The following is a 14,423-nucleotide window of genomic DNA, read 5'->3' as shown; positions in this document are numbered from 1 at the left end:
CACCGCCGCTTTCAGGTGTTACTGCTATACAATCTATTCTAAGCATGTGAATCCATGAAAGATCCAGTGCTGGAGAAGGGAATAGTTTCTTACCTGTAACTCCATTTCTCCAGCATTGGTATCTTTCATGGATTCACATTCGCCCGCCAGCCTCCCCGGAATGCAATGTATTTGCTTGATAAGTTTAACCCTTCCTACTTTGGAGGGGCCAAAATCTGAAGGGGAGCCGCGGGGGCAGGCCTCTTATACTGGGACGGCCTGCGGAGCATGCGTAGGCGGGTCCTAAAAGGACGTAGATAGGGCACAAAAGTGTTGGAAGTTTTCCTATAGGAAAAGGCTTTATATGTGTACCGAGGGGTCCCAGTCTGACGACGGGGAATATTCTAAGCATGTGAATCCATGAAAGATACCAATGCTGGAGAAATGGAGTTACAGGTAAGAAACTATTCCCTTCTGCCACATACTTCTCAGAGGACAAACCTATCTTCCTATGACGTCCCATTCCTATGACTCTAGCGGCCCCTTTCTGAAGCCGGACTGAAGCGGGTGCAACAATAAGGTAGCGGAATGTGTGCATTCCTGCTACCTTATTGTTGCACCCATGTGATTAGTTACTGTAAAATTGCTTCCCCAATCAGGTGTGGCATGTCTCAGCATGTGCTTCAAGAGGCGGTTGGACCACAGCATTAAAAAGCTGGCCCACCACTTTGGATTCCTTGTTTGTGCAAGGCTGCGCATGCATAGCAACATCTGCCGACTGCAGTGGAGGAGCAGGATTTGTTTGCGTATTTTGGGGGGGTTGGGGCTCCACACTCAGTATAAGGCTCTGCCACCTGAGAATGTTGGTAGCCTGGACTGAGAAGCCAGGCTTATCTTAGGAGGGAGAGAGAGCTGTAGGTAAGTGCAAAGAACCTGCAGCATACAAATGGTTCAAAAGAAACATTTACACCCAGAAGTATTATACAAAATCAACAGGTTTGCTATAAATACAAATAGACTAAGAGAAATCTTGGGGGTAAGTACGTTTACAGTATAACAACACAACACAATGCTTAAGGTACACAGGCCAAATCATAGACCTTATTCAGAAGAACTAACAGTAATTTTAGGTAAGTCACATTTAGAATAGAACACACCTATTCAGGGGCGGTAAAACCACAAGTTACTTTTAGATTACTTTTTTTTAGTAATTAAAGGGTAGTAGACCTAGTCAGTTACACTGTGACACTCATAGCAATGCCATAGTATACCAACCTTCAAGTATACTTTTCTCAAATTCATGGAACAGTATGAACCTAGAACTACATTTAGAATAGCCTTCAGTTATACCAGGTGAGTAAGACCTAAGGTTGTAATAAACTATTAGTTACCTTTCAGTTCAGTTAAGCACAGAATAAGGTAAGCAATAGCTGCTTACATTATTTTAGGATTGGCCCATGCAGACCAAGGCAAATAAAACCCACAGTACACTTATTTAGATTGGCACCCAGTTATTCAAGGTAGGCAAAACCCAAGGCAGACTTATTCTAGACAGGCTAGGCAAAACCCAAGGCAGACTTATTCTAGACAGGCTAGGCAAAACTCAAGGCAGACTTTTTCTAGACAGGCTATACAGCAAGTCAGGGGAAGCAAAACCCAGTTGGTGAACTTATTCACTCTTTTCCTGAAAAAAGAAAATTAAAGTGAAGCCAACAGCATTACTTTTGGGAAGTGGGGAACCAATTCACAGGTGAATAAAATAACCTTATACATTCTTTTCAGAATGGCAGGACACATTCAAAGGTAAGTTAAAACGTTAATAACCGCTCATATTTCAAAGGGGTAGTTGCCACACCAACTCTTAAACAAGTCATTTTTTTAACACTTCTTATGCTTTTCAAGACATAATACTTTTCTTATCCAGCCCTTCCATAGTCTTATTACATGAGTTCTTTGAGGCAGAAGAGGGGCCCTAATGGTCTAGGTGCCAGCTGTAGGCAGGGTGAGATAGGGTTCAGTTGCAGGAAAAGTCAGTTTTCATGAAGAAGTCTCTTCAAAACAAGTAAGTAGTTCAATTTAGAGTTAGTTAGGGTCCAGGGGCTTCAGAGAAGACAACCTAGGATGATTCCAGCAGTGGGCCTGGGTGAACCGGATGAGGGAACTCCCAATCACATGAATCACCCCCAAAGCTTCACAGGAATCTCACAAGGCTTAATACCCCAGCCAACACATTACCTCAGCACAGAAGAAGAGTTTGCAGCTGAAAGTCTTTAGGCTCTGCAGCCAAAAGCCTTGAAGAAACTCTTGATCCCTAATGCAAAATCCAGTGACCACAACAAGGAACTCAACGACCGCGTTGAGTTCCTTTTTGTGGTCACTGGATTTTGCATTAGGGATCAAGAGTTTCTTCAAGGCTGATTGCAGCTCTGTGGTTATGGCACCCTTTTTTAGGAGCACAAAGAAGACTGAATATCGTGGTCGGATTTTGATCTCTAATCTGGTCCAACACTCTGGTGAGGGGACATTAAGGACTCCAATCAAAACTTCAGAGGTCCAGCAGGATGCCCCCAAAGTTGCAGCGAGATTCGGAATTTCGGATACCATGCACTGCACAATGGCTTGAGGTGCCAGGGTATTGGAGTATTGCAGCCCAGCAAGGTCGCAGCACACCATGGGATGGTTCAAAATGCAGGTCTTCTTGAGCCTAGTGGATATCACCAGGCTCTGGTTCGTCGTCTTCGGGACCCGTGTCACTTGGAAGGAAGGGTAACAACAGTCTCCGGTTACACAGCAGGTTCTCCGGTCGCTGGAAATCTTCTCAACCGGCTTTCCTTCATCTTCCTCTTCGGTTTTGGATCCTGAGGTCGACTACATCTTCAGCTCCCGAGATCAGAACTTTGTAAGGTAACCCAGCCAATCACGCAGGCTCGCACCATTGAAACGTAGGCGGGGGGGTGGGTGACTGTCCTTCCAGGACAGCCATCCTCCCAGCTGGAACTGGCTTCAGGTAGGCATCCCAGAAGGCAAAGGGCTGCTGAGTTTCAGACTCTACCCCCATTTCCTGTCCTCCCAGACACTCTGGATCCTGGGCAGGCTTGCCCAGGGTCTCCTGCCGAAGAAACAACATACACAAAGGACTTTCCTGTCCTGGAGTGTTAGGGAAGGACCAAAGAAGGACAAGAGACCGGAAAAATGGTTAAAAAGAAAGGTGCCATTATGGAAAAATGGACACCCATAGCTGCCTTACTGCAGCTGTGAAAACAGTCTGCGAGTAAGTTTCACTGAATTGGTAAAAAGGTTCACTGCCACCAGCCATTTAAGTTAAACTTGTCACTGTAACAGTAGTAGAAAGAAAGGGGATACACCATATTCCCCCAGCACTCCACATTGGTGGCGGTGGCTGGTCTCACAAAATAATCCACAAATCCAATGAAATGTTCTGGAGGTCTCACAAGTGAGATTTGGGATTAAAATGGAAATCTTACCTAACCGGGTGAAGGTGCAATATGGGGGAAGGCATGCCCTGTATCTTGCCTAGTCTGGGTTGGGGAGCGGGTACCCTGCCCTGCACAAGGCTCCAGGGTTTTTTACAGAACCAGTAGCATTTAAGGCCAGCAGTGACTGTCTACTGCCCACTGATGGGGCTAAGTGAGGGAGACCAGGGAGCCTCCCATACCACACCCGGACCATCATCCACTAGCTTGGGTAGGTCCCCAACCCCCTGGGTTACCGCACTATAAGAGCCCAGAATAAGGCAAGGCACATTAGTCACATTACTGCCTAATGGCATGCTTTTTAAATGTTTCCCGAAGTGGCTTTAAGCCATTCACTCAAGATACACATACCACATCTTCAATTTGTTCCACAGTAAAACTAGTTGTACCAGAAATAAATCGATCTGTATTGCCTTTTGTCCTTACATCCCTGTTGGGTGACCACGCAATTGATATATTTCTAGGGCACTATGCTGCCCGGTAGTGCAATTGGGGGCATGACTGAACAAAGCGCCACCAGCCGTTCCTCCTGCACCCACCCACCCCCAATGTGCTCCCATTTATTTCGTCCTTACCGGTGTTCTTTCATGATCAGTAGGATTAGATAACAAAAAAGCCCACAATCTAACACACAAGTCTGTTGAACATTGTTTCTGCTAGTCAGTTCCCTATAAACAGCTACTGGACAATGCTCTCTAATTTTCTCTTTTTAGGCTCCACTTATTGCAACGGCTTTCACTAACGGTTATCACTGAAGCTGGAGTTCTGGAAGCAGAAGGTAAGGATATACGCACCCACACGTCACCCCCACAAAGTTTTATGAGGGCCCACGAAATGTATATTTGAAACTTGTGATGAAGGTACTACCAAGCGCCCCTCCTGTAGAGCAGTCCTGACTGAAGAGAGCAGACCTGCTGGGTGGAAAGTTAATGCAGGGTGCCAAGGGATGGTGGGGCCTTCTCTGTGGCTGAATGGAGATTAGAGAGTTAATATTGAATTGCAGGTAGGTTGCAGAGTTCATGGAGGACAGGGGGTATGATAGAGCGTTAATCAAGGACTTCAGGGAGGTTGGGCAGTTGCTGGAGAGCAGGAAGTATTTTAAAGTATGAATGCTGGGCAATTGGAGACTTAACAGCGGGTAGGAGGTATCATGAATCGTGCATATGGTATGCCGTCGTTTCACCGACAGGCATTTTTACGACTGCCTTTTTTACCTGGACACTTTCGAAAAAATCCTTGAAATTTTGGGAGGGTCGGAGAGGGCAGATAAAGGGTTCACAGGGGTCCGTCCGGAATAGTAAAAAATTGGTGGCCGGTGGGTGGAAGTTAAGGGAGAACCCCCACCCACCCCCAGAAAAAAGATGACTTTTTTCAGAATAGTGTCCACGTAAAAATGCCTGTCGGCGAAATGACATGGAACCGTGCATATATGGTTGGATGAAGAATTGGGAGATGATGGAGTCAGGAGGAAAAGAGTTTTTTCAAAGTTTGACTGTTTGTTTATTCATTTATATGGCGCTCCCAACCCAGGGGTATGTGGACGCAGTTACAAGTATACAGGCATTAGCAACAGCTCATGATTATGTACATCTCCAACAAGGGTTACATCATGGTAATAGTTACAGAGTATACACAGGGTATTACAACAATCAAAAATATATACATAGCAGTGTCCTCAGATAAGTGGTTATTAGCAGTTGAGTGACTCCGAGAATTCATCTTGTGGTTGGTTATTCAGTGGAAGATTTGAATGATTGTAGTTTCCATGGTAATAATGAAGGGAGGGGTAGCATGCACGGTAAACCAGGGATAGGCCAGAGTTCACCATTCCTGTCAATACGGAAACAGCGAGGAATGTTATTTTCAGTGAAAATTATAAAATGTTTTACTTTTCTATTGACTGATCAGACATTTATCAAGGAGAGATAATGCATCTTTCATAGACAAGAAAGACTAACTTCTTTGAACTAGTTGAGTTGGCTGAGCTGTGGTTAATCAGAGATATGGAGTCGGTGGACTATAGGGGATCCTACTGCAGTTGATGGAGGATAGCGAGGCGTATTGGAGGCCAGAGGGAGTGTGGCTGTTTGAGACTGTCTGCAAGGACAATTGGAGAGATGAAGAGCGTTGGACGACTGAATAGAACATGTTGTGTATCCATTGAAGGGCTTATCTTGGTGGAAAGCTGTACGAAGAGGGCTGGCGTAACTGAAGCTGAAATGAGATTTTCTAAAAGTGTCTGAAGAGAGATGAGTGCTCCATTCCATTTGTGTAGGTTGGTGAGAGTTGCAAGTGACCTTGTAGCAACTGTAAAGATTTACCTTATGTTTTGTTGTCCCCTCTTCCCCAATCTAGAGTCCCAGTGACGGAGGACATGCCGCAGGAGAAGCCCGGAAACCCGCTCAGCCTTTGATTTTCTAAATACACTGCTGGCTGCCAGGCTCCTGCTGGACTCCTCTTTGTCAGGAGAGCAGCTCACTCCTGACCTGTCCTTAACCCCTTACTCCTTACCCCTTTCCCCACAGGAGATTTAAGCTCGATCTCTCGTTTCACTGTTCCTTCTCAACTTTTTCCTGAACTGAGCAATTTGCCTCATTCCGAACCTGTTATTTCTTCCCATTGGGATTTGTCATCTCAGCTGTCCTTACCTTCCTTCTTTCCCAATTCCCACCCTGCCATGAAGGACATCATCTCGCTTTTACTAACCACAGAAGTTTACACTTCAGAAACCTTGGTGTATTTATTTTAATAGCAGGTAGTTATTTTTTTTTACACCTTTTTGTTACACCCATATTGTGTAGTGCTCTCTGCAGAGTACAGTAGAAACATATGGGGATTCATTTTGTGTTTGTGGTTTAGGTAGTTCACTAAGAAACGTTTTTATTTGACTTTAAAAATTGTTTTTAATTGTTTGGACCATGTTTTCCCCTTGGCATCACTGACCCAGGGGATGCAAGGAATTTGCAAGGCTGCAAAAAATTCATGTGGACATTTCCTCAGGCTGCCGCGTGCAAATGTCACATTTTCAATCTGTGAAACGTCAAGGGACAGAAGGAATGGACAGACCCACAGAACAAAAAATGTATATTTTGCTATATGAAAAACAATATTGGGTTGCAAATATTTTTTTTAATTGTTTTTTTCTTTGTATATTATGTAAATATTGAATTCTGAACTGTTACTGCTGGCTGCAAAGAGATGTCTGTGACACTTCCTGGCAGGGTTTGGCCTGCCAAGATGTCTGATCATTCCAGACAGGCTGCGGCTTGAAAAATGTCTGTGATATTCCCAGACAGGCTGCAGCCTTTAAAGATACCTGTGATACCTTGAGACAGGCTATGCCCTGAAAAGATGTCTGTAGCAATAGAGCTAGAAGAAAGACTAGAATGTCATACACTTTTACGCCCCCAAATGCATGTTAATATGGTGTCCATCTTGGGAAGGTGGCTTATACAAATCACTGCAAATGGGTGTGCAACTTGGAAATCACGTCAGATGTGTTCTGCCTGTAAACATTAAGAAATCATGTAGTTTGCAATTATTTAAGAAAGGAAAAGAATATTAATATTGTAAAACATAGCAAATCGTTTGACAAATTGTAATCAAATGTATAATTATCAGGCTTGTTAAATCGAGCAAAGCAATTTGATTGCCTTCTTCTATTAAGAAGTGCTTGCGGTTTTATGAAGGATTCCCTGTGAAGGTCCATTTTCATTTTGATTTGGCAATCTTCCTGCTACATGATGGCTTTTACATGTGTGTATACAGGGCTCTTCTCAAGCTCCAGGGGCTTGTAGTACTAGTTTGTGTTTTTCTTTTCTTGTCTTCTACACTCACAGGAAGGCTCTGGCTTGTTGAAGTTATGATGCTCCCAGAAGGGCTTTGGCCAGTATAACTTTATACCTTTCTTTGCTGGAACAATGCTACTCTGGCTCTTGGTGGGCCTGGTGGTGTTTTATACACATTATAACCTCTGACGCAATTAGGGTGTCCATCTGTCGCGCATTTAGAGGGACACTCTCATTACTAGTTGACTTCACTGTGTATAATTTGTTCTTCATCTCATTTTGTGCATTGCATTGGATCTTGTTCTAAAATATCTTTCAAAATGACTTAAGTTAGCCACCCTAGCCAAAATGAAGGATGGACTTGCGTGATGGTTGGTCGCGTTAGAGCTGGTGCAATTATTAAGCATTGTGGCATAGGTTTCAACGGAGCAGTCCTGCATCTTCTCCACACACCTTCAATGTGATATTTGCTATCCATAGCTCCGTAGATACTCCATGAATGTTAAATTCAGATTTTATCTGTAGTGCAATGAGGGGAGACTTGCCCTTACTACAGTTGTAATCTGCACTGTGATTAGATATACTCCCTCAGAGTGGATTATTCACCTACGCAGACCTGCTGTTGGATCACAAACTCTAGAAGGAGAAACCTCCGACTGTAAAAAAAAAAAAAAAAGAATATATATATATATTTCCCCCAAAGGTCTTTATTGGCAGATCCTCTTAATTATTCAGTTTGTGCTCTTTAAGAATTCACTAGTGTGTGATGCACCATGCTGATAGTGTCAGTGGTCAATTGTTGGGAAAGCTAGGGCGTGCGGTTAGCTCATTTTAAGAATGTTTGGCATTTGGTCATCACAACTTCCAAGCTGATCTCAAGTTTACTTGAGTTGGCTCGTTGATGGGCTTTGCAATCAAGCCAATTCATCCACACCCCATTCCAGTCCTGTCACTGTAGATCATGTGCGTGCGTGCGCGTGTGTGTGTGTGTGCATGGTTGTAGTTTTGTGTGTTTGTGTGGACCAGAGGGAGAAAGGAAAGGGCCATGTTCCCTGTTTGTGTGATTCATCGATTCTGCCCCATTCATTCCCTCTGTTGGTTGCACTTGCCACTGAGGCCCTGCTTCCTGTGCCACCTGGGATTTTTCCAATGGGACTCCTGTCCTGATGTACTTGTGACTGGGATATAAGTGGTCTAGAATTGCTTTTTTGAGTGAACCAAAGAGCAATTCGAGGCTTTGAGCAACTGTATAGACACGGCTGTTTAGTCTTTCACAGGGAAAACCCATGGTACTGTTCTACATCCAAGCAGCTGTCCCTGACTGGAGAATAATAAGTGAATCCCAAAAGGAAGCCCTTGAAGCTTTGAGTTTGTATGTTACCATGTAACCAGCGCACTGGCCGCTACAGTGGCAAATGTGACCACGAGAACGCTTATGGAGATTTAATTCTGGGATGGAGTTACAGAATTGCAAAGCAATAATCCTTTTTACTGAGGCATGAGTCTGTGTTTTTAAAAAAATATTTTCCTATTACAAACACTGAATTGTATTGTATTTTTTTATACTTCCATGCTGGGTTGGAAGACCAAATTCGCCTCACCCAGGCCCCCACTGGGGGCCTGTTCCCAGGTTGCTGGTTGTCTTCCTTCAGGCTGCCACCTGCACACTGGCTGCAGTTTTAATGGGGTGGGGGAGGGACTGTGTTGTTTTTAAACAATATCTGTTTTTAAGCCAGTAAGTTATTACAATGCAATGTTTGTCTCTACAGACCTGTAACTTCTTTTTTTCAAGATTTCAGTTTTGAATTCTTTAATAAATTATTTCAAAAATGTATATGTTCTCTGACTGATTATTGCCAGCATTGCTCGCCGGTGTCAGACTCTGCGCTCCAATTGTAAACTTTGATAGCCCAGAGCATTGTATGCCACGTGAGTGAAGGTTATCATCTTGATGTGATGCTGTTGGTTGACACTTATATAAAATATTGTGTTGATTGTTTTGTTTTTAGATTACATTTATCAAAAAGTGGGGTCAATGGGTGGACTTGTGGAATAGCATCCCAAAAATGGCCCGATCAGCTCAAAGGAGGGAGTAGTGGGTAAAGGTAGTGACTCAGTGGCACTACACGCCAGAGAGATTACATATAATGTACTCTCAAACATCTAACTTATGTTGGAGAGGCTGCACAGAATTGGGTACGTGGAAACACATTTGCTGGGACTGCTCGGGGATCAAGGGTTTCTGGTCAGAGGTAAAGACTTGAGATGGGTATTTTTTTTCCAGATGCGGACCAGTTGGGGGAGAAGCTGTGGCTTTGCGGAATGAAAGATAAGGTAGCCAGGAAATACACGCAGTCACACTGGAGGAGCTTAATGGGATTGGTTATAGCGGCATGGGCAGCAATAGCCCAAAATTGGAAAGAGCAAGACCCTCCACTAGTCTACACATGGCTCCAGAAGGTCTGTTCACAAATGACAATGGAAAAACTAACGCACACAATTCAGGGCTCAACCAGATCCTTCACAAAGGAATTGGGTCACGGTCCAAGACTACTTGCAGTCAGACTATATGGAACAATGGTGCCCCCATAAAATCAAAATAACAGACATTTTCAGTGCATAAGACTTTCCCATACTGAAGGACATCAAGAAGATCTTCCGTGGGGGGTTTGGGGCGGGAAGTTGTGGGGGGTATAGTTTTAATTCAAGTTTTATGTTTGTATTCGAAATCAATAAATACAACTTTTAAAAAAAAAAAGGTGGGGTCAAGGCCTCTGAGCACAATAGTGTTGGGGCAAAATATTTAAAGCTATTTGAAATTGGAACCCCAGTATACAATCCCCACCGCATGGCGAAATGGAGCAGTGAGAAAGATAAGTGTACTTCTCCTCCTTCCATACGTTATCTACTCCAAGAAGTGGGATTTGAAATATTTGAAGCAACCAACAAACCCTGGAGAGACCTGATTAAAAAATCTGCTTTAACCCATCATGAACATTAATAACACATTTGGTTTGATGTGTAAAGACATTTACCATTTTATCATCAAAGCAAATAATGCTGTTTATAATAATTGGCACCTGGGAGGTGCGAAAATCCACTGTGATTCCTGAGAACGTGGGTAATAATCTCTGGTATTGTGCCACAGCTATGAGCAATCCGAGGGCAGTGCTACACCACCTGTGATTTTTGTACCCGAGCATCAGCTGCACCTCTCCCAGAATCTTTTACCCCATAACAGCTCATCAGCAGGACTCCTCTGCCGTGATCCAAATAGAATAGAAGCGCCTTCTTTTGTGACGGAGCTTCCTTCATTTTCCGTGGTGGACACCATTTTGTGTTTTTTCAATGAGGGAAATGTGTTTGTGCTCCAAGCTCGTGAAATTTCGATTGGGACCAGCTTTTGCTCATTAAAAAAAAAAAGAAAACCGGCATGGGATGTAATGACAACACAATTGTAACTAGTATGTTATGAAAATAGGCTCTCCTGAACTCACCTGGTGGCAGTAGCAGAATCGGGTAAGTTTGGTATGTGTCTGATCCGGATACGACTGCAGATAATATATGAGGGTCATAGCACCAAGCTGTTGCAACTTGAGCATCACAAGAATTCTCTTGTCTTGGGGAATTATTACTTAAAATCAATATGGAAATGTTGTACAGAGCCATCAGGACAACCAAGGGACTGTCACTTTAATTCATCAACATTGAATCTTCGTAGATTCACATGCTTTGAATATTTCCTATCGCCAGGCTTCGAGTCCCGGTTATACTTTTAAACAGCAGTGAAAAATACTGCGGCACTTTGTGAATCTTTTCCCACGCGAATTGACGCCTTGTGCATTGTATCTGATGAGAAGAAAGGACCAGAGTCTTCACTCCCAAATCTTCCGATTCTATCCGCATATCGTGCTGAAGTTGTCCTTGGACTTCACCCTGCCTAACACTCAATGTTCATTATCGACATTTCTGTACTTTTTGCAAATATTTCTTTGGAATTGGACTTGTCACAGATAAGATTTTCATTGTAGGTTTATTTTTCTCTCAGAAATTGTGCTTCTGTCATAAGTGCCTCCAGAGAGAAGGGTACCCATCAGCATAGTTTGTCCTTGTACCCAGTGAGGCTCCCTGTCTATATAGTTTACGCCCCGTTTCCGTTTGGCACTATGGGTAAGAAAGATCTAGATTCCTCCAAGGGAAGACCTTTTCAAGGCCTGTGCCTCTTGCGGTCTTTGCAGAGGACAAACAGGAGGACTACATTTATTGCCTACACCCATACCACTTGGGGAGGACTATTTCATTTGCAAAGGTTTCCATTCCAAAATCCTCTGTGACAGGTACAGAAGATCAAAGAAGGGTTATTTACTGCATTGAAAACTGAGTTTAAAAAAAGTACCGCCTCAGTTTTCTTCAAGAAAATAAGCAGGGTTCACAGAAAAGAGGCGAGATCTGGGAGTCATGGTGATAAAGGGGTGAAAGGTTCACAGCTGACCTGGGTGCCATCTAGAGCAGAGCAGGTAATCTCCCCATACAGTCATGTTAAACAATGGGAATACCATTGATGACGCTGGTACCCATCCATTGTTCATTGATCAAGACAGTAAACAGATAAAAAACACATCAACTAATGTGCTGCCCAGGACGTGGCCTTCAATAACAGTATTCTAAGTGCCACATCTGCATTATAGTAGCAATTTCCATCTGAAGATTTTGTCACCGAAAACCCTGTAATAGATGCACCCAGGGCTGCCCATGCCAACGTCCTTGTCGGTGATCGTAGCAACTGTTAGTTGCAAACTCTGTTAACATCCTAGTAAGTGCTGAACCCGGCTCGGACTTCCTCACAGGTTCCCCCATTGACTGGAACACAGCGTGTAGTTCTGTTGTCCCTTCAACGAAAATATTGACCACTTCAAGAATCCTGTGCAGTCTTAAGTGTATCCTCTGAAGGTTTCGTTAAGTGTCCCCGACAAGATCTTGGAGCACCGCATAGACCGACTTTGAAGGACAATAAGATACATTTTCTAGAGGGGAGCTGTTCTACTTAGATTGTTCGGACAATGATAAGACAGAGTCCTGACAACTGCCCCAAGAGCTGGAGGGAACTTTGTGGCCCAGAAAAGCTAGCAAAAATGGGTAATAGAATTGATGTACGTTATGAACCTCTGGCGCAACATCCTGATGCCATTGTATCACCAAGAGCCTTATTCAAGCCTAATATGAAAATATACACTGACAACTGTACATGTTACACTCACATTGGGAACATTTGTCATATGTCATAGTATACAGAAGCAATGTACACTTCACAGAAGCATTCGTTCACATATTCATGAATCTGGCTTGGAGCTGGAGGCCTGTAACTTACACCCTAGATTTCTCTTCGTGTCATTAACATTTTTTAAATGTCATTTTCCAAAGGAGAACAAAAGTTAAAGAAATGTTAACAATAGTATTAGATCGGAAGGGCTCCAATGCACACTTAGTAACTGTTAAGGGATGTTTCCTCGTTGGCCTTGGAGAAAGCACACATTATTCAACCTTGTGACTAAGCAAGATGGTATACATGCAGAAAAAGCCTCAACATTAAAGTAAATTAGAGATTGTTAATTTTAGAAAGGAGCGTGTTTATAATAAAACCTTGTTAAAGACTTAAAACCAAAGAAGGCGCATTTGCAAAACAAAAGTATTCGCTAATATACAAAATTTGGATTGTTATCTTTAGGACAGAGAATGTGGGCAAGAGGCCAAAACGTAAGGCATCACCAAATATCTCCAGTGCCTTACAGAGAAATGAAATATAACCAATACATTAGCATTTGGAGGGGACTTTCCAAATGGAGAGCATACACAAACCCACACAGACAAATGAGACCACAGAGAATACAGACACAGGTAGAGTGGTCCATGCCGGACTTGCAGCAGTGTGTAAGCGATGGGCCCAGGACCCAAATTCCAGATTGCAACACACCGGTTTCCTCCGAACACAATGGTGGAGTTCGTTCCTCTGGTGTGCAGCCCAGCTGACCATAAAAGACATGTAAGCTCGGACACATTGTACACTAGCAACACATTGCATTCTCTAAAACATGCAAAATTGAATTCACGTGATAAGTGGTATTGGAGCAATTCTGCAATCGGTGTGGTATTAAAGCCATTGCAACAGATACAGATGTGTTATTTATAGACATTTAAATGAGATGTGATATCAGGAGAATGTGGTAGTTAGCTGAAATCTACCTCCGAGCAGCGTGAGAAACCTGAGGATTTTCTCCCTGATAGACCTTGAGAATCCCTTATTCAGGTCACCATGGACGGGCATGGCGCTCTCGGTTCCCAACCCTGGGAGTGGATGAGCAAGGGAGGAGCACCTGGGTAGGGGAGCTCAGGGTTATGTTTGGGAGAATATCCAAGGTGAGATGTGGTTTTTCCCCAGGGACGAAAGTGGGGAAAACAGAATCTCTGAGACCTTTATGGGTTTTTCCACGTCTACCTTTCTTCCACCCACTGACTTTCCCTTACCCCAATCCAAGGACCGCTCCTTATCTGGCAAACCCCCTAAGAGCCCAAACCCTGTAACACTTAAAAACCACAACTCACAGAATCCCTTGTTTGTTTTCTGTTAACTATCCAAACACGCCCAGTCATTCATCTTCACGTGTCTCTGATTATGGTTTGTCACCCTCCCAATCTATGTGATCCAAAGAGTACCGTTCCCACAATCCCCCCAGTTTATTTTCCGACAGTAATCCTGGTCATTTCCATTTGTTCCACACCCCTTACAAATATTACCCTTCTGAATTTACCAAACCCTCTCATTCGAAGGTTATAATTTTGTACAACACTGTTTCCCCCTCCTGTCCCGTGAGATATCTGGAAACTCTCACAACCCCCTTCTCTACTTTCTCCTATCATGACAAATGACGAACTGACAATAAAACTGTTTACCTGACCTGTCCCAAACAAAGGGTCAGGCAATTGACCAGAACCACACACACCGGACAACCCTTTGCTTCCCACAGGGATAAAAGGTGGCGCAAGAGAGCACGAGCAAGGCAGACCACACAACAAGACAGCTATCCATGCCCGCCCGTTCAAGAGGAGGAGAAAGGCAGCAAAGATCGAGAGACCGACGAGGAAAGACACAATCTTGACCATTTTG

The 14,423-nt window shown here is 43.6% G+C and overlaps 1 protein-coding gene across 12 annotated transcripts in view; it reads left to right on the top strand.

Moving 5' to 3' along the window:
* MSI1 (musashi RNA binding protein 1) overlaps window positions 1-9,095 on the top strand; it is a 287,638-nt gene extending 278,543 nt beyond the window's left edge. For all 12 annotated transcript variants that reach the window (XM_069619758.1, XM_069619754.1, XM_069619761.1 and 9 more), the window contains 2 exons: window positions 4,187-4,251; window positions 5,829-9,095. In XM_069619758.1, coding sequence (XP_069475859.1) covers window positions 4,187-4,228 — 42 coding nt within the window. In that variant the 3' untranslated portion in view covers window positions 4,229-4,251; window positions 5,829-9,095. The remainder of the gene's footprint in view (window positions 1-4,186; window positions 4,252-5,828) is intronic.
* Window positions 9,096-14,423: the final 5,328 nt, after the last annotated feature.

The sequence above is a fragment of the Ambystoma mexicanum genome, chromosome 10 (assembly GCF_040938575.1).
Source record: "Ambystoma mexicanum isolate Mex_15411 chromosome 10, UKY_AmexF1_1, whole genome shotgun sequence".
Lineage (NCBI taxonomy): Eukaryota > Metazoa > Chordata > Amphibia > Caudata > Ambystomatidae > Ambystoma > Ambystoma mexicanum.
The sequence above is the reverse complement of the archived record's forward strand: the minus strand, read 5'-3'. Positions and strand labels throughout refer to the sequence as shown.